This window comes from Notechis scutatus, chromosome 2 (assembly GCF_049901735.1).
Source record: "Notechis scutatus isolate UNSWTSFEM ecotype Mainland chromosome 2, rNotScu1.2, whole genome shotgun sequence".
NCBI lineage: Eukaryota > Metazoa > Chordata > Lepidosauria > Squamata > Elapidae > Notechis > Notechis scutatus.
Genome location: NC_142010.1, coordinates 168159278 through 168180499, shown reverse-complemented (window position 1 = coordinate 168180499; position 21222 = coordinate 168159278). Strand labels below are relative to the sequence as shown.

The 21222-nt window shown below is 39.8% G+C and overlaps 1 protein-coding gene across 2 annotated transcripts in view; it reads left to right on the top strand.

The window, feature by feature from the left end:
• The first annotated feature begins 548 nt into the window (after window positions 1–548).
• The window catches only part of EPHA1 (EPH receptor A1), an 80006-nt gene continuing 59332 nt past the window's right edge, over window positions 549–21222 (top strand). The window contains exons 1-2 of one of the 2 annotated variants that reach the window (XM_026686173.2): window positions 549–867; window positions 9615–9682. In XM_026686173.2, the coding sequence (XP_026541958.2) occupies window positions 771–867; window positions 9615–9682 (165 nt within the window). In that variant the 5' untranslated portion in view covers window positions 549–770. The remainder of the gene's footprint in view (window positions 868–9614; window positions 9683–21222) is intronic. The other variant, XM_026686172.2, reaches the window with a different exon arrangement.

The window sequence follows — 21222 nt, the reverse complement described above, 5'->3', positions numbered from 1 at the left end:
TACATTTGAATTCAGGTAAGCATGTTTCCATGCCCGAAGGTCAAGATTTCGTGTATTCTATCCTGCTAGGTGCCAAGGGTGCTTTTCAAAAGCCAGTTGGCTTTTCTTGTTGTTTTTTTCCTTGAAAACATTTCACTTCTCATCCAAGAAGCTCCTGAACTGAATGAATAAAAGAAATTTCTTGGATGAGAAGTGAAATGTTTTCAAGGAAAAAGCCAAGAAAGTCCAGTTGGCTTTTGAAAAGAACCCTTGGGACAACCATGACCTGGATGATTGAGAATCTCACAGTCGTCTACCTTGCTATGTTTCGCACTCCACCCACCCCCCCTTGTGAGAAGGAAAGCCCACTGGGCCTAGGTCTGAAAAATGTCACCATGAGCCCACCAGGTGGCCCTGTGGAGCCATCCACGGAGCCTGACAGAGCAGGGGGAAGTTCCCAGGAAAAGTGGCAACTACCTTTAAGGTGAGCCTATCTGCTTGTAGCTGGCCCAACCCCTTTCAAGCTAGTAGCAAGCAGTTGATTGGGAGAGAACTGGTTTCACCACTTCTCTGCCGTACTCTTTCATCATAAGTCAGGGCCAGGTAGGTAGCTTTTGCAATGCAGGAACCTCCGTCAGTCCTTTGGCTCTGGTGAAAGTCTCTTTATCAAGGGCACCAGGCGAGCACCTCAATGTCTCAGGCCTGTAGCAACCAAGCTGAGAGACTTGCCGAGTGACGAAACGGAGCCTCAGAGCCAGCCGGGTCTGGGAGCAGGATCGCCTCCACGGGCAATGGAGCTGAGATTCCTTGGCAGAAAAGCCTCTCTAGCTTTGGAGCTACTGTTTCTGTTCTCTGTTTCCTTTCTGCAAGAGATACCTGCTAAAGAAGGTAAGGGCAGTTGGGGAGAAGGGAAAGGTATACCCAGGGTTCAAAATTTGAGGGAGCTGCACAACTTCTTGGAATGTCGCAAGAGGGAAACTGAAAATGCCAAACAAAAGGAGAGCATACTCCACAAGGACATGTTACCTTGAAAAACCACACAAAGTTGCATTATGCACGAGTGCTGAAGTTTGGGAAGGAGAAGTGGGGCATTTGAAAATGTGGTCCTCATATATTTTCCCACAAAGACAAAGCCTGAATCTGCCCAACTGTACTTACTTAAAGTTTACTTGTCAGCAGGTTGGAATCAATTGCCGCATCCAGTGATCAGCCTGGATTTGCTGCTGTCTCAATGTATGAAACAGCCCTGGCTTTGGAAGACAATGAGGAACCTGACAAGAAAGTTGAATTAGTCATGCTCCATTTTTGCCCATTGTGAGGTTAACTACCCTGCTGAAAAGCAGCATGAAGTGGACCCTGGTACTTCCAATAGCCTGGAAATCTTTGCAGATGACACATGGTAGCCCTGGAACTCTAGATTTCAGGGAAGCTTTGGTTGGCTTCTGGATTTTAGGGTTCTTTTTCAAAGGATTTTTTTTTTAATGAGATTATTGGGTAACTGAAATCTCTTGGTAAGCAAGCAATAATGTTATGAGTCAAATGAACTTTATAAGTTCATCACATTACAGTCCTAATGGAAACAGGAATCGGGCATCTTCCGCTTGGCGTAGCAGGCAGGGTTGGGTTGTAACTCGTAATTTCTGTGTTGGGGTTGGTTCCCAATTATACACTTCCCCTCCCCCTCCTGATACAGTACAATATGCATATATATTTTTTTAATGATATCTGTAAGACTCATTGGACACATTGTTTATAATTAAGGAAGTAAAATTTGGCTTCTCTGAATTAGCTCTTGTGAAAAAAATTACTAATACATTCTGTTAGCAGAACTTAAAAATATCTTTGTTGTTATAGGCAAACTGGTAGCCCACGGGCCTGATACATCCTATGCAGGCCACATCACCCCAGTTCCACAAAGGCAAAAAAATATGTCGCACAAAGTCGCGATATGTCACGATCATCCAACCCGTGACGCAATCAAGTTCCACACCCATGTTGTAGAACATTAGTAAATTGAACAGTTCCTTCTTTGCAATGAATATACACTCCAATACACAAACTTTAAACATTTCTGGTTGCCAAACTCAAACCTCAATTAGTGTTATTTAATGGCTGAGGGTGCTTCAGCCTCAGAGTTGTCCAACTTTGGTAACTTTAAGACATGTGGCTTTCAACTCCCCAGAATTCCCTAAATTATTGCAGTGTCCCTGCAAAGTTCCTTTCTGCCTGGCTTCTTACCCTTACTTGTGAGCATCTGTAATTTGTTTTCTGTAATAAGAACAGAGCTAATGGCTCTAAACCGGGATGGAAAATGTGCATGTCTTGAAAATGGTCTACAAATGAATTGTGATGCTTTCTGCATTTGTGTAATGATAGGACACAGATAACTTTACATGCTGAAAAATTTGAGTCCTATTTGTTTTGTTCCTTGATTCCCTTAGCATAAACCAACTCAGACCTATTGCAGGACCTATTGTAATGAAGTTAAATATTGTATTGGTTCAGTGATTTCGCATATAATAACTAGGAAAGGAAACTGCAACATCTTAATAATAACCAATTCCACGAATCACCATGGCTGATTAGAATATTTTTACTTAGAATATTTTAGCTTACCTAGTTTATGTGATTGGTTGAACTTGACACTGTAGCTTTAGGTAACCAGCAGAATGGACAGGAATGGCCTTTAACCTCCAATTATTGAAAGACTGACAATGACCAGGATTGGAATCCTAGGTTTAAATATAGCAGCCAGTTATGAATGTCTGATATGAATGAATGAAAATATGCCACCATTAGATTCAAGGTTGATAAGTTACATTTAAAAAATAAAACAGAGTTTACAGTTCTGGTGCTTTCAATCATGTCTCATATTCCAGGATAACTTTTTCCACTATAACGCCTTTCTGTGCAGCCTCTGTTTCTGATTAGATGACATTTTCTCCTTACAGAACCTACGATAGCCACAATGACGACACTGACAAATCATCAGTTTACAATATGACCTTTTATTTCTCCCACATTTGAGGGCAATTGTCCTGAAACTCTTCATCTGGCCATAATTAAGAAAATGATATAATTTGAGGTGATGTTTTCTCTTGGCACCTGCATACCAACCTACCTGTAGCCACTTTGGCAAGGGTGTTACCTGCTCAGGAATTTAAGAAATTGAATTCCCTTGCTCACACCTAAAAGGTACCATGTGAGTAAAGGTACCATAGGGCCAGACCCCCGAAATTCTTTCTGTCAACTTGCATGCTTCTCTCTCTCCAGTACCCATTCTTTGGTTTTAAATTTCATAGCACAAAAATAGAAAGGAACTAGATATTCTTCTTTTAAGAAAATAACTTGCATCTATTCATCATTTCAAAGCAGATTTGCTACCGTCCTCTTCCCGCACCTCCATCTGTCCAGAGCAGTCTTTATCCAATCAGTGTGTCATTCATCTCTTCTTGCCAAAGTTTTACTCATTGTACAATTAGGAAAAAGTTCTCAAAAAATGTTCTTGTATCTAACTTTCCCCCATAGATCACAATTATAAGCATTTTTGAATGTAGCTTTCTGTAAGATAGACATTTTTATCTATAAGCCAAGAAATACAGGTATTAGCAAACTCTGAATTATGTGCCTACTTGTGCCATGAAATGTGCTTCATTTCACAGAATGCATTGTTTCTCTTGGAGGGAATCCAGGATGAATTCTTTCACATTCTTAGCATATGAATTGCATAATTTAAGTTTTAGTTTCATTCCTAGCACTCATATCCAGTTACAAGAATTCTTATAGTAGGGCTGTGATCCAAACTTGTATCCACATGAATTGTTATAGTTAAGAGGCTGAATTTAAGATCCCCCCCAGATTTGGAGTTTATAACTAGCATTTTAGTCTTTAGAAATGTTGTTCAAAAATGTTAGCATTATTTTACTACAGTGACTCCCTGTGTATATTTTTTATTAAATTTGTGTGCCACCTAACATATGAAGAAGTCACATGCAATGAAAATATTAACTTTTCATATTCCTCTGCTGATGGTGTCTGAACTACTTAGGAAAATAAAGTTTCCTAAGATAATTAAGTTTTTCTAATATATCTTTAACTAGAATGATCTATATCAGGGGTGTCAGACTGGTGGCCTGTGGGCCGGATGGATCATGCGCAGTTTCACGCCCATCCCAGCTCCACAAAGACAAAAACCGTCACAATATGTCACGTGACGCGATCAAGTTTGACACCCATGATCTATATTGTCATCTTAACAATCAAACCTAGGGCAGACTATAGCTGCAAAGAAGGAGCCATGGAAGTGTAACACTGAGAGATCCATCAGAGATCCTTGGTGAGATTATAGGTTAGTCTTAGGATGCCTCTTTATTATCTATGACATGTCATTGATGTATAGATATTCCAACCTTTTAAAAAAATTATGATTACCTTTGGTTTTCACAATAGGAAGACAAGATAGTCTTCACAGAGACCATGACAGCAGCTGAGAGACTGGAGGGAATTAATACTTCTGTCATGCCTTCACAGCATTTTGTCACTTTAAAGTCTTCACTCCCTTGTAGAAATATTTCATGACTGAAATTCCTGATGGAAAAGTGGATCTTAGAGAGAAATGATGAAGCCGGAAAGTTGTAGCAAAAATGAGAGCATGTGCAAATAATATAATGATGACTTTATCCTGTTAATATTAATTTTTGAAGCTGTTTTTAAAATGTTTCAGGCCACAGAAGGGTACAAAGGTAGCACCATTAAAGCAGCTGCATTTTTTTTCTGGGATGGTGCATGGATACAACTGCCTTAAAGAATTCCCTGGTGCCTCACAATCCCAGGAAAAGTTGCAGTTGCTTTAAAAGTTGCTACATATGTAACCTCATGCACTCTAAAGCACTTTTTAAAAATAAGGTGCAAGCACTACACAGTTCTAATGCTTAATATGAAACTGATTTTAAGGTTTTCTAGAATGTATAAAGATACTCTAAATTTATGTTGGAACTATGGAAAACAGTAATGGGTCATTTCATCATTCTTGGTAGAGTTGCAAAAAAAAGCTAGAAAATTTGGGGTTCAAATACATACAGTATACATACAGTAAATAAATAATTTTAAAAGTTAATTGAAACTCACCATGAACCATTGAGTCTTTCCACCTTGCCATGTTCTCATTCCAACTCCTGATCTGTCCCATTCCTTCCTTAATTTCCTTAATGCTTGGACTGTGTCAGCAGCTCAAAGGTGATATTGTTTTTGTGGAGCAAAGGGGAGGTGAGATGTTTCTCCTACCCCTTTTTGGTGCCAGGGAGAGGAGAGGAGAGGAGAGTGCTGGGTGTAGAAGAAAGAATCTAGAGCAGAGTTGACTTAAAGGGGAAAAGAGAAGATGGAGTAAGAACTAAGAAGTAAGCCAACAGTATGGGTTTGTCTTTCTTCATGGCCAATACAGCATGGAATATAAAGATGAGCCCTGAGAAAAGTCAACTAAATTTGCAAAGAGCTATTTGCATGATTTTTAGACACAGCTATTCCATGGAATAGAAGGGTATAGAAGGCTGTAGAAGGGTGGTTCCTATTACAATGTTTAAAATATGTTTTATATGCCTCCCAAATTCAAGTTTGCAAACTCACTGCTGTTTATAGATGGATTGGTTTGCTTTTGGGTACACTGAGCATGCAGAGTCCCAAAACTGAACATGAGAATTCCATCCCTACAGGTCAAAAGGGAACAGAACGAAAGCAGGGGCTATGTTCTAACCCCTAAAAACTCTCTTAAACACCAGGAAGCTTCTTGGATTTAAGTTTCATTCACACTCAGTCTTTTTACCCATGTAGCAGAACAAACAATTCAGTTATTTGTTGTCTGGACTTAAGACAAAATTGTCTATGACTGGACACATTTTATTTGACTTATAGAGGCTTTTTTTTCCTTACAGCCTGCTAGCCGATCAAGTCTACTATTAGTGTAGATCCCTGAATTGGTCCTAATTAATTGAATTATTTCCTCTTGTCCCTTTTCATGCTTTTGCTAGCTTAAAACGAAATAGTAGCAACAGAGAGTTCATTTTTAAATGCAGAAACTAAATGTTCGGTTGTTGATTTTTTTAAAAATTACTAAGATTTATGATGCATGAATCCCTGGAACTGCCTTGATTTTGAAAGATGTTAGATTATGAAATCTAATAAATCAACTGGTAATAGCCCCAAGGAAATAGTTCCCTGCAAGCAAGGGAAGATGAGCTATCTAAGATTCATGGTTGTTATTTTTGTTTTGAATTTTAACCAAGTGACAAAGAAGAAGCTAAGAAGGGGAAGGGAAGAGAGGGACCTCCATGATCCAAACTTCATTTTCTTTGTTCCTTGGAATAGAACTAGCCCTGGCCCCTTGTTCACTGGAACAATGGGAAGAAACCTCCAAAAATGAAATGAAACAACAGCAAGAAAAGTATCAACGCTCTTTCCTTTCCTTTCCCTTCCTTCCGTCCTTCCTTCTTACTCCTCCTCTATAACTCCAAAGAATATTCTGCAAATATTGATTCATCAGCTGCCAAATGCCATCAAGCGTTAGTTATAGTATTACAGTGCAGACTCATCAGATGTCAAATAATGAAGAATGGCTTTCTTTAACAGCTTAATTTTCTCACGTTAACCAAGAAGATGATGGTCTCAAGCAACCTTTAGACCAATTTATTAAAAAGATATTTGATTAGATCCTTTCAATTACAGATCTAGCTGTGGCTGGTAATTTATACATTAGTTAGCTTAAAGGAAATGTGGTTTCTTGGCTGGATATCAAAAATGTGCTAGGCCCAAGCAAGTTGGATTCATAAACAGATCAACAGTTGACTAGTGTTAGATCTCTGGCAGAAAAACACATAGCATCTCCTGGCCAAAATTCTTTTATTCTCTCTCAAGAGAATTTGGGCTTAAATTTAGCATTACTTTCATTACTTCCAAGACTTTTCTTTATCTAGAATCTACTAAGAGTGAGACTACAATTTGATTCAGCCTATATTTGTCACAAAAGGGCCTCATTAGGCCAGTAATTTTTTGCCCCAGATTTCCTTTCTCCAAAATTGGAGAACCCAAAACTCCTTCACTTAGACTTCTATTGTTTCACTGTTCAAATGTCACTTCCCTTCTTTCTCTAACAGATATATACCTGAAGATATATATTATGTGCATTTATGAGTTAGCATTCCAGAATTTATTTTACTGATAATTTCAGTAAATCTAAAATAAAGGAGAATATTTATAACTCAGGGCTGAAATGAGGGGTTACATTACTCTCAGAGACCACCAAGTACCCCTCAGTAAATTTAAAATAATGTTTTTTTCTTTAAAAAAATAAGCATATGTTTGTATAAAAGGTTCATTAGAGGACAGCCCATGGAACAAAAGCAACCATCCAAAGATTTGGGAATCATGTGAGAATAATTTCAATTCAATATATTTAATAATGTTCTTTTTCTTGGGTTGACTATAGAATGTATGCAGTTCTCAATTCATTCCTACTAGTGTTAAGGACGTTGCTCTTTTTTTCTTATCAAAGTTGGAGAATTTCTTTCAGTTTCTTCACAGATATTTAAAGCTAAAGACTTATTCCAATTCTTAGGTGTTCTTAGATTGGTGGTTTAATTCAAATTTGGAATAAGATATGTCTTAATTTTTTTTCCCATTACATTCTTGGGATGACAAATGTATCATTTTGTTGCCTTCATTTTAGAGTGTGGTTTTCTTTCTCTCAAATGTAGATCCATAGAGATCCCAACAGATGAGACTGTAATTAAAAAAAATATTAGAATGTGCAGAAATGAACAGATTAACACTTACAATTAAGGAAAAAGAAGAAACTGAATATTTTTTGACATGGGACTTATTTAACCAATGGTTAGATAATAAAAACAGTAATTAGAAATATGGGGATATAAAAACAACTAATGTTGTACAGGAGATTTGTTAAAGTAGACAAGTAAAATATTATTGAATTAATATCATTGTGATGGATATTATTGTAAACATTTTGATTATGATTTCCTAAAAGTAATTGTACCCAGACAACACACTATTTGATTGAAATTGAAATTTTACATGTTATATAAATAAAACAAATAAAAATGGGGGGGAATGCAGATCCATAGGGCTTGATAGCCATATTTCTCTTGTGGTAGGCACTGCATTATATTAGAGAAGAGAGCTACCATTGCCCTGACTTAAGCTCAGAATCGTCATGTTTAGGCCTTTGGTTTTGTTTCTTCTCTCTGCAGGAAAATTGCCAAACAGGAACCATTCATGATCTGTTTATCACAAAAATTGACTTATCACAAAAATATTCTGCATGGCTCACAGACTTGTCCCAATTTCCATTGTACAGGTAGTCCTTGAGATATAACCCTAACTGAGCTGGGCAATGACAGTCGTAAATCATGTTAGTCATAAAACAAGTCACCATGTGACCAGATCCGATTTTAAAACCTTTTTTTTTTGCGATGGTCATTAAGCGAATGTGATGATTGTTAGGAGAACATGGCAGTCATTAAGTGAACTTGGAGGTTATTAAGCAAATTTGGTGGTCATTAAGTGAGTGCAACAGTTGTTAAGCAAACCCATTGTTCACTATGGGGCAGTTTTGGCTAGAAACTTAAAATAAACACTGGTTTCCGGAAAAACCATAGTGAATCACAGTCATGTTATCATAGGACACTGCAAACAGGATCAATGTTTCAGTGCCCAATGTTTGAGAGGGCAACATCAGAACAACAAAGTCAGGTCATAAGTAGCTTTTGTGGGATCTGTTGTAAATTTGAACAGTTACTAAGCATCCAGTCGTCGTAGGTTGAGGATTACCTCTAGCCCTTAATAATTGGTACCAAGGACAAGATAATTACTTGAACAACGTAAGCATACCCTTAATCTGCTATGCTTTTTGAAGCACCAGGTTTAGTTTTGTCCTTCTTGCCTTACTAATTACAACTCTTTTGGTTAATTTGCAGGTCTTTGGTTATATAATTACATTTTATTAACATAATCATTAGGTCTGCACAATCTACAATTGAGAATGTTACAGAAACAAATAGAACATAGAATCATAGGGCTGTAAGGGACTTTGGGGTTCTTCTAGTCCAATCCTTCACTCAAGGCAGGAGACTTTATCCCACACAAATGGCTGTCCAGTCTATTTTTGAAAACCTCCAATGACGAAGGATCCACAACTCCAGGAGGCAAGCTGTTCCATTGATTAATCGTTCTCACTGACAAAAATTGTATCTTTGTCTCTACACTGGACCTCTCTTTAACAAGCTTCCACCCATTTCTTCCTGTCCAGTCCTCTGGAACTTAAGAGACATGTCATCTCTTAAAAGATCCTAAGGATCATGCTGACCAAACTCCTAGAGCTACATTTTCTTTCCAGGATTGCCTCTGAATAGCAGTCGATGGAAAATTCAAGCAGTAGGGTTATTTTGGCCCCATGTAAACCTTATGGACTTCCTTGAAAGCATCTCTTTGATCTCTGTTGAGAAGAGAACCCTGGATCATTGTAGACCTTTGGGGTGAATTCCTCATTACTTGTTTCAGGCAAGGCTGATATGAATTTCAAGTTTTTGATGGCTGACTCAATTTTTTTTTCTTATTCTTCTTTTCAGTTAATCTTCTGGACACAAGCACCTCTCAGAATGAGCTAGGCTGGTTGCCAGACCCTCCAGATTCAGGGGTAAGTAGAAATCACAAAGACTAGAATGCAAACAATCTGTATTGCATTGCAGCCGTATGGAGCTGAATTTTCAGCGGCAGCTAGGAAATCTCTGCTAGAGATTAGCTGGTTTACTTAATGTCAAAGATAGATATCTAGCTGTCTGTGTTGCTCTGTTGCTTGGATCCTAGAAAGGGCAAAGTAGCTAGAGAAGTCTGACAGATGAGGGTCAATAGAAGCAGAGGCCTTGGGAAAGTTGAATAGGGATTGAAAAGACAGTAAAGGGTGTGATGTAGGGCTAGCCTGAAATTGTAAATGATTTTAAAAGGGGACACTCTAGAACAGTGGTTCTTAACCTGGGCGATATTGCCCCCCAGGGGGCAATTTCATTTTTCAGGGGGGCGATGGAATGAAAAGGGGCAACACGGGGGCGAAGGAATGGAAGGGGGGGCAATATGGGGGCAATGGAGTGAGAAGTTTTGGGGACACTTTTGAGAGTTTTTTTTGTACAGTGAACCGGTGTATATCTGTCGTACAAAAACATCAGATCGCTCGCTATTAGTGGATTGAACTGTGTTTTAAAATGTTCCTCCAGCTAGCTTCAGTACAGAATGCTGTACATATGTGAATACGCATCGCTCATCTTCATGCGCGTTGCGCAGCAGCCTTTATCACTCTACCCATTAAATTTGTCACTCTGATTTTTGTTGCTTTCCTTCTGTAAAAATTTTCGTTGTGCCTTTTTAACCCTTTTTACAGTATGCATGAATATATATTTTCCTCAAATCTTAATTTAGTTTCAGAGTTTTCGTCTTGAAATTCTTAGTTCCTGCATCGCGGTTTGTTCTTATGCCCTTTTTCTTTTTCTTTTTGTGTCTTAAAATTCACTTGTAATTAAATCATTAAATGTTACTGTTTTTTTCGGGCATTTCATTTTCTTGCAGTTGAATTTTGTTTTCAGTGGTTGTTTTTAAGTGTCTTGAATAAATAAGATAATAATTAAATATTTGTATCACGAAGTTTGGGAGTAAAGTGATTGGTGGCATCAGAATTTTTCACACAGTTGAGATATGGGGAAAAGACAGGAAATAAATTATTTGCATCGATATGTCCTGATGACAATTTTAAAGAAATCAAAAAACGTGTTTGCATAAATTGAAAAATTATTTCCCTGTGTTGAGATTGAGAGGTTATGTTGGGGGAGGGGGGCGATGATAACTTCCTCAATGGCTCAAGGGAGCGATTCTTTCAAAAAGGTTAAGAACCACTGATCTAGAAGAAAAACAAAGGCCAAGATTTAGAGGGGAAGAGACAAGGGAAACAGTTGGAAGAATGGGCAGAAAGATTTATCTCTCACCAAGAATCTCCTGTTTTCTAACACTTCCTTTCAAAAGGCAATATATTTTTTTGCTGAATTTCACCTTATTGATTTCAGTGTAATTTTGTTAATGCACATTACTTTCTGTGTGATATTCTAATCTGTGAGATAATCCGTAGGTTGTTTCTTGGATAGATTTTGCTGATTTTCTGATACCTAGTCATTTCTTGTTCTTTTCCTTTTTATTGTTTTGCCTTTTTTTCTTTTTTCTTTCTTTTTTCTTCCTTTCCTGTCTAGCTTTGCTTGCTGGTTTATTTTTTTATCCCATTTCAACAACAGGAGTGGGATATAAAGGCACAAGCCCATTTATGAACTATGTATTCACTTATCAAGCTTTACTGCTTAGTGCAAAATCTCTTATGTGACAATACTAAAGTTTCTAATTCCGCAGTGGGTCAACAGTATTTAAGACATTTTCCCAAATGAATCAAAATCTCTCTCTCTCTCTCTCTCTCTCTCTCTCTCTCTCTCTCTCTCTCTCTCTCTCTCTCTCTCTCTTCTTTTATGCTTTGTGGAAGACTACCTTGCTGTACTTTGCAATTCTTTGGAATGCACTGTACATTTCAATTGCCTCTGGGAAACTGTCACACATGTCAGTTTTTTGATCTTCCTGTAGTGCTTTAAATATTCGGAATTTCTGCCATTTGCTGCCTACGATTTATGTGAAAAGTTCTCCCTTCCCCCATCCATACAAAAGAATGTTTTGTTTTGTTTTCCATCTTAGGAAAATGAATGCTGCTTTACTGTTTTTGTGTTTTTATGTATTTAACAGTTTTATGTATTTAATAGTATTGTTTTTTAATGTTTCAAATTATTTTTGCTATTCACTTTTTTGTTGATTTGGTATCATTTTCTGCATATTTAATTTTTTAAGTAGCCCTGAGGTACAGTTCGTGAAATGAGTGGCTGTATAAAATGAAGGAAGGAAGGAAGGAAGGAAGGAAGGAAGGAAGGAAGGAAGGAAGGAAGGAGAAAAGGTCTACAGAGTTTCCTGAAATTATAATTCCAGAATTTCTAATTGATCAATCGAACATGTTTTACATTATCAATTTTCATTTTGTGATTATATACTGTTAACCATATCTATAATACAGTCAAATGCAAAATCATTAAAAACACTAAACAAGAAGCCTAAAATGTATTTCAATCCCCTTTCTACCTGTAGTCAGAAGTGGGCTTGGTCTTTTCAACAAGAAAATGTTCCATACGGTAGTAGCAGGTATACCATGGAAATGGTGGGACTAACTATTGATGCTAAATACATCTATAGCGTATTTGTCCCTTCCCTTCAAAAGATGCCTTGCTGAATTCTAAGAGGGAGGCATTGATGCAACTCAGTACTAATGGTCCTGCAAGCAAGTTGAGCCTTCTTTGTATCATCTATAGGCCACGATCAGTACTTAGCACTAATGTGCAAGAGGAAGCTTCTGTTCTTATCCTACTTGTTCCTATCCTCTCTTATTTTTCTCAGGGAGGAAGAGGATCTATAAGGAACAATGAAAACTTTTGCTCCCATTTTCTTTTTTCCATTTAATCGTGTCTGAACCTAGGGCCAGATTTGGCCTTCGCTGGACGAGTCTCTGCAGTTTTCTTGCCATGGTTTTTCAGAGGTGGCTTGCCATTGCCTGCTTCCCTGAGCTGAGACAAACTGAGTGACCAGAGGTCACACAGATGACTTTGTGCCCAAGGTGGAGCCTGAACTCGCAAACCTCTGGTTTCCAGTCTGATGGCTTGGTTCCTAAACCATACTGGCTCTCTTGCAGCAAGTACAGCCTCCTTCTGTTTGGATTAAAATTGTACCCTGATCCAAATCCTTTTTGCCCACTAATTCAGGTCCTATTTTCTTTTTTTAAAAAGGGCAGTTGCATTAGTGTTAAGGGTGTAATTAAGTTAACTTCTAAGTTACACCTGTTTCCCATCCAAAATAGGCAGTCTCAATAGCTAAGAGGTTAGACTCGGAGCAAGACAACTCAAGTTCTAGTCCACTCTTAATGATGGAAGCTCACTGAGTGTCCTTCACCCTTTGTTATTCTTTCTCAGCCCAACCAACCTCACAGGCTTGTCATTCTGGAGGGGGGAAAAAACAGGACTTAGATGTAAAGCATATTAAATAAAACGTATTTGCTAATTCCTAACTTAAAATACTGGTAGTTGAGGCTTTTGTAATACTGACTAGGGGTGTCTACTAACATTCAATGTTTATTCTACATAGAGAGGCTATGTGACCTTTCTTTGCTTTTTGTGCCTAAATAAGATTATGACAGTCACCTTTTTTCTTAAATTATATTTCCACAAAGCAAGGACACAAGATGAGCTGAGACCAAGATAAGGAGGACAAGGGATATGAACTTTGAGAAGAGGGAGAGCAATTTATGGTACTTTTGGCATTCATCCCACAAGGAATTATGTTTAGCATTGGTTAGAATTTAACACATTTTTCTCCCACTTTGGGGTCCCTTTTGACTAACTAATATAGTACAATTGCCAATTAAGGCTAATGAACAGCAGAAAATGATCATAATAGACAAAAATTATTTACTCATTTATTTACAAAAGCTTGTAAGCTGCTCCAATTGAAGCTGAGCCTGAACAGCCTACAGTTTCCACCTTTGTAAATTCAGACTAAAAACAAAACATTAAATTTAGCAAATGAGACAAATCCATAGGGGGGAAATGTAAAAATTGGAAACATACAATCAGCATTCTATTCATTAGGCTTTCCTTCATCAGAAGGAGCAGTCATACTATTCTGAGTCCATGGTCAGATGGTCATGATTTTATGGACTTCCTAAAAACCAAGAGAGTTCGGCCATTCTGATGCCTGGGCAAAAAACTTACAGATAAGGAGGGTACAATTGAAAATACTTCTACGAACTTTGCAGGTAACAGTCCCTAAAAAACTGGGAACCCCTGGTATAGGGAAAGGAAAAACCATCCCATTTTTGGGGTGCCACAAAGGAGCTAAGAAGAACTTTCTATATGACTTGCTATCTCAAAAAGAGGTTGTGTTTTTTTTAAGTGTCCAATTTTTTTTTCTGATTTAAAGGTGTCCTGAAAAAGGCATTTGCTGAGTGATCTTGTCCTGGGACAAATGAGGGTTGAACTATAGTAACAGCATTTTAAATGTGAAACAAATAGGCTGTCAAAGCTACACCTATACTTTCAGATTGGTGGTCGGTTAAAGCCTTTTTCAAATAAAATTTAATTCCCTGCAGTTTTTTAAAAATAAACTTTATTAGTCTTTTATATCTTTAAAAACCAAACAAAAAATATTAATATTGTGACATTAACAGTGTGTGACATCTATCTCATATACTTCTATTTTGTGCTTATTTACAAATATATAAAATTTATGCAAACATAAACCTTTAATCTATAAGTTGCTTATCATTAATTCTTCCATCATCCATCTGTCTTAATTCAATCCAATCATACCATTTTTTCCAAGTTCTATAATATTCAGACTTCTTTCTCTCGTAACATCAGGGTTAACTTATCCATCTCTTAATTCCCTGCAGTTTTGTGGACATATCTATGTAAAAAAAATTGGCAGCAATATAGAAATGATTTACTGATGTTCTCTTCTGGCATAACTTTTCAACTTTCCAACATTATAGCACTTGCTGGAGTTTCCGATTCAAGTATTAATCAGGCCTGACCCTGCTTAGCTTCTGGGTCCAGAGAAGATTGACCACATACTGTTACTTATTAATAATAATAATACACCACCTGAATCCACCAAGGTTCCAAAATGTTGTTAAAATGAACTGTATGCAGTGCATAATATAGCGGCCTCTTGGATTTACAGGAGCTTCTGTAATAATGGCAAGGCACATGTCTAGTGAATAGATGAGGATATCTCATTGCATTGTGGTTAATGAACACTGAACATTCTTTTGTGTCAGGGTACAACTGACAGCTGAACAGGATCAGAATCCTGAGATTCTTATAATTGCTGGATAGTGCTGCTAGGCAACGGCCCCAACAAATATTGTACAATGTTCATCTTTGCCTGTTTCTCTAGTTCAGCCCAAGGCATGTCTCGGTCACAAAGGTTGTCAATTATTTCCTTGAAGTCAGAGATCTACCATCTGCATCCTGACACCAGCATTTGATACTGCTGGGCCTGCATGCTTATTTATATTTCTCCTGACCTTGGCAAGTATAAAGAATAAAAGCCGTAGCTGTTGGGTAATTCAGTGCTGTCCTTTCAAAGTGGAGCCAAGGAGTAATTGCAACATGCTGGCTACCCTGAAGGAAACAGGTTTGGTGGTCTCTGTTGTCTTCCTCCCAGCTTGGAAGTGGACTAGAACAGAAGACTGGGAAACAGAATTTCATTTCTTCCTCTTTTTCCTGCCATGATTCATATTCCTTTCTCATCCTCTTCATAAAATGGAGGCATTTAAAAGAACTGGGTGGTTTTGCCCTTATTTCTCACGAATGTTAAGTGTTTCATGGGGCTGAAAAGAGAATTGCTAGAAAATGGGCTATCTTTAGCCATTACAACAGGTGGCATTTGTCCTTATGAACTGTCCTACAATTATGAGCTTAAAAAGATGTTCACCTGTTCTCCTTCTCCCATTAGAGGTTATGTTTTGCTAGGAACTCAAGGAAACCTTCTGTGTGGTTGCTCCCTGGTTTTGGAATTCTTTCTGAATGGGGATCAAGCTCATTTCCTGTTTGTTATCTTTTGGTTGCAAGCAAAACCCATTTTTATTCATTTTTTGTAGGCATAGCTCCTGAGATTTACCGGTGCATTTATAATAGTATGGTTATCATGCTTCATTATTCTACTTTAAAAAAATATTCATCTCCATTTTTAGTGCAAAAGTGAAGTATACAATGTACAATCATAAAGTGATCTGTCTGTCTTTTTCAGAATACTTTTTCATCAGTAAACAAAACATTTAAATGATAAAGGGGTGAGAAAGCACCAAATAATTTTGTGATGATGCAGGTTTACCAAGAAGTCTGCTACAGGTACAAAGCTGTTAGGAGGTGAAGCTCAGCCGCTATATTCCAGTTTCCTACATTTGTATTCCTGACAATTGCAGACAAGCTATGCAGATTAATTAAGAGATGCATTGGGGGTGGGGTCACTCTACTTACAACTCATGCATACTATCTTCCTGATCTTTTTAAGCAGAATAACAGAGTTGGAAGGGACCTTGGAGGTCTTCTAGTCCAACCCCTTTGCAAGTAGGAAACCCCATAGCATTTCAGACAAATGGTTGTCCAAACTCTTCTTTAAAATCTTCAGTGTTGCATGACAGTTCTGTGTTGTTTTCCACACAATGTACAGATCTCTGCTTTCCTACAAAACTGGACAAGAGAAAGAATATGCAGAGAATACAGTTTGTTTAAACACTCCACAGTATTCCTTGCAATATCAAAGTCTTTTTTTCCATGTCACAATGCAGTAAAAGACACTGTGCTCATCATTTAAATAAATTGGGTGTTGAAACAAGCCTGGGTAGCCTTCCCTTAATTCAACCTCAGGCAAGTGCCTAGTGCTGGCCTTCCCACATTTTGGCTTCCACATGGGTAATTGCATTTTCCTCCCTTTCTACATTGGTCAATCTCTTCTTCCAGTGGATGGCTTTGCTAATGCTGACATTGCAGATACTGTAGAAAGTTAGCACCCACCCTCTCCTAGAAGAATGAAATATTCTAGGAAATATTATAAAGGCAGAATATTATATTTCCCCGGATGAGAAAGGAGAAATATGTCTTTAAAGCAGCTCCCTGTAGCTCCCTGCCCACCCCCTTCAGTTCCAAGGCGATGGGATTAAGACATGGCCCTCAGCACATGATAAGATTACCCATCTCACCACATGGCACCTGGGAAGATTGCATCACCCAGAAGGATTCAACCAAATTTAGCACACATACAACCTACAAAGCTAGCTATGACCCCTGACAGCATCCAATCAGGATACTCTTCCTGTGCCCCAGGAAGTTCAAAGCTTAGAGAGGGCATAAAACCAAGGGACTCTCAGCATCTCTTCCCTATTCACTCAGGAGCTCCAAGGCATGTGGTCCTGTCCACCATTAAACCTTCTTTCCAAGCAACTTCCATGAATCCAGTGTCTTTTTCCCCGCTTGGAACTGCACCCAGAAGGATATTTCTTCCAACAATACTATTATGTGAGAATAAACCCATAATTTCTGATTCAGTTCAATTCTTGTAGTCTAAACCTTTGTGGGTCAAAGTGCTTGTTAATCATTATAAATAGTCATCTCTGGATGGTAGGACATCTATCAATATATATTTATCCATAAACATACACTACAGCGATCCTTTCATTCATGAACTTCCTTTTCTGAATGCAGAAAGAGAAAGAAAAATCTTCCCTAAAAGATGAGACCAAGATAACAAATAGCCCAAGCGGTAGATGTGTGCGTGTCAACCTTATGCTGAATATATATTAAAATAGAATGTAATAAAAGGGCAAGGTCTAATTGGTGTGGTCGTGACTCATTTCCGGTCCTTAGCTACTGTTGATAAGAAGTGTAATGAGATTGGTACACTCATAAAAGTTCTGAGTAACTTTCGGTTGAATTAAAAAAAATCCCAGCTACTGTTGTTGAAACCAAAGGCTACTATTTCAATTTTGCCAGTGAGTTCTGATTTTTCGAGTGGTTTGATATTATAGTATTTAGCACTCCCTTTTTTGGTTCAACTCAATGGCGGCCATAACGCCTGAGACATAATGTCTTGGAGCTCTGTGGCGAAATTCTCCTTCTCACACTGATCAACACATACACAGACAACCTAGGTCAGGGGTGGGCAAATCACGGCCGCTGGACACATCCGGCCCGTTGGTCATTTTAATACGGCCCGCCTCTGAAAAAAAAATATTCCCTCTGAAAAAAAAATTGGGGCCGGCCAAAAGAGACCCGCGCCGCGCGCCAAAAATTGCACACACAACACGGAGCTGGGCAGCTGCTTCCTGCTAGCGGGGCCAAGGCCACCGCCCGGGAACACCCACTGCTTTCCCAAGCCAGGGCTGGGCGGTGGCGTATTGCCCTGCACCGCGTGGCCCCGCCTGGCAGCGTGCTTCTCAGCTGGTCTCCTCCTCCTCGGCCATACAGAACAAACAGCCGGCTGGTTGGGGGAAACTTCTGCACCGAAAGAGTCAGCTACTAATCTCCAGCTTTGCTCCGCTTCTCCAATGGTCCGGCACCACCCTGTTCTTCTTGTGCTGAAAAGAGGCGGCTAATGATCTCCGGCCCGCTCTGCTTCTCCAACATCCGGCGCCACCCTGTTCTGTGTCAGGCCCAGCAAGTCCGAGCAGCCGGCGCACAGAACAGGGCAGCGCCGGATGTTGGAGAAGCAGAGTGGAGCCGGAGATCATTAGCCGCCTCTTTTGCAGCACAAGAAGCCTCCCCAACTGGCCAGGTGCTCTCCTCCTTCTCTGCTCTCCCCTCTTGCTCCTCACAGTTGCCCTGAGCTGGTGCGGTTCTTTACTTGGGCAGCCAGACACCCGCAGCAGCGCCCGCAGCAGCAAGCAGGCAGTTCTGCCCGGCTCTGCTCAGGTGTCCGGCTGGGGCTGTCAGGAGTTGCTACCGCCGGCGCAGCTCTCGCGGCTCCAGTCCCGCGTTGCCTTGGGAAGGGAAAGGCAAAACCAGGAGCCGCTGAGCCTGAACCTCCGGTGCCGCTGCTGCTGTTGCAAAACACCGCCGCGGCTCTTCCTTTTTGCCTTTCCCTTCCGAGGCAACGTGGGACTGGAGCCGTGAGCCGTGCCGGCAGTAGCAACTCCTGACTCAGGGGGCCTCCGAGGGGAGGGGAAGGAGGAGAAGAAGGGGGGAAGGGGGCGATTCCCAAAAATCTTGTGCTGACCCGGCCCGTCTGTCAAATTTTAAAAGTGAATGCGGCCCCCGAGCCAAAAAGTTTGCCCACCCCTGACCTAGGTGCAGAGTGAAATTATTCCTGATTTTGGCTGCACATCACTTTAAAACTGCCTGCCCCCATTAGACCAAGATGAAGTACATCCTCAGAGCATTCAGATTTGCCTGTTCAGTTCTATGCAGTTCAGTTCAATATGCAGCTCATCTGGATTATCTTCCATTGGAGCATGGAAGTGTGTCTCAACACTTTGTTGGAATTAGCTTGGCCCCAGAATCTAACAGGAAATCCAGAGTCCATTCATGGAAGGTAGCAGGTTCTTCTGAGCCAATGGAAATTGCATTGTTCCTAGCAGCGGACTGCTACTGCTGACTGCTCTGAACTTAGGGGCAAAATCCCATCTCATTACTTAGCAAGCCAAAGGTGATCCTGGGAAGCAACCCAGGGAAGAAGGTGACAAGCACCTGTCTACAGAGATTCTCAGTCATCCAGGTCATGGTTGTCCCAGGGGTACTTTTTCAAGAAGCAACTGGACTTTTTTTTTTTTTTTTGTTTAAGAAATCTGAAGCTGAAGAAGCTCAGAGCTGAAGAAGATTCTTGGATGAGAAGCAAAACATCTTCAAAGAAAAACAAGAAAGTCCAGTTGCCTCTTGAAAAAGCCCCTTTGGGGCTAACAAGCACCTCTCCTTTGTTTTTCATTAGCAGAGATTTTGAGGCTTGTTTCCATGAGCTTCTTTTAATTTTTTCAGGAGAAATAGAAAGGGTACGAATCAGCTTTTGGGTCAGGAAAAATGTTCATATCTTTCTGGGCGTGCATTTCTGAGCTCTATCTCTTGTAATCAACAATTGCTCTGTCTTACCCAGAGCCTTTAACTTTAATTAAGACACCAAGGAAGCACGGGTGGAATTCTACCAGTTCGCACCTATTCGCTAGAACCGGTTGGTAACATTCTAAGCCGTTCGGAGAACCGGTTGTTAGAAAAAATTACTGGCCTAATCCTGTAAGGAAGGCAGGAAGGAAACATTCTGGTGTTGCTTACAGAAACTGCCTCTCCGTTAACCCTTATTACATTCTTGGCAGGACTAGACTTCCTGTCTCTGGAACTTCTCTGGAGTTTTTCTTCCCTCCTTTGCTGCTACTTTGCTTGTGTGGAGCAACCAATCAAAGTTACAATGGCACTTGAAAAAGTGACTTATGACCATTTTTCACACTTACGACTGTTTCAACATCCCCACAATCATGGCATTCCAGGCGAGGAGATGCATGCCTCGATGTGAGTGATATTGAGTTGGCCACACCCAGCCAATAACATGACCACCAAGCCATGTCCACCCAGTCACATGACCACCAAGCCACACCCACCACCTAAGCCATGCCCACAGAACTGGTTGTTAAAAAATTTGAATCCCACCCCTGCAAGGAAGATTGCTAGATCATCCACTAGAACTCTTGTCTATAAGAATTTCACACCAATTTTTTTGAACACTCCTGCTGCCCATTGTTTTACAAATGGATTACTTTCCTCCTGTTGCTGTGGATTAAGCAGGAGTCCTTAATGTATATTACTGTGATGGTGAACCTATGCTACACATGCCAGAAGTGGCACGCAGAGCCATCTTCACTGTCACGTGAGCCGTTGCCCCGGAGCAGGTCCACTGCACATGCGTGCACACCACCCACCCACTAGCTGATCATCAGGTAGCTGCAGGGGGCATGTGGGAGATGCATGCACATGTGCAGAAAGGTGTGGGATGCACAGAGGGGGTCACAGACACATGCGCAGGGGGCGTGGGGCCCTCCATGTGCATTGCCTTATGAGTGTTGGAATGCGTGGATGGAAAGATTAGCCATCACTGCTATATTATGTACTGTAAAGGAGGTATTACATAAAGGAGCTCCAGAGAAATAGGCCATTCTATCTTCTGTGTAATATAGTCATGTCCAGCTGGCTCTTTGGTCACGCAGAGTAGTCCCTGGTTTATAGACCAACCATCAAACCAGATCATCTACTGTATAAGTAAAATATGTATTCTGTGATTGAGCAGTGATCCCTGTTAATGTAAATTGGGAAAACGGGATTTTCCTTTAATGAGTCACTGTTCGTCTTGCTGTTAGCAATCCACAGATAAATATTTGACTTCTGCCCTTCCAACAAAGTCTTTTAAATATTGGTGCCTAATATTGCTGTTTTACAAACTAGGTTCCAGGCAGTCCTCAACTTATGACTATAATTGAGCTTGCAATTACTGCTGTAAGTCATGTCAGTCATTAAGCAAGTCATCATGTGATTTTACAACCTTTATTGTGGTGGTCATGGAGGAAACGCTTCAATT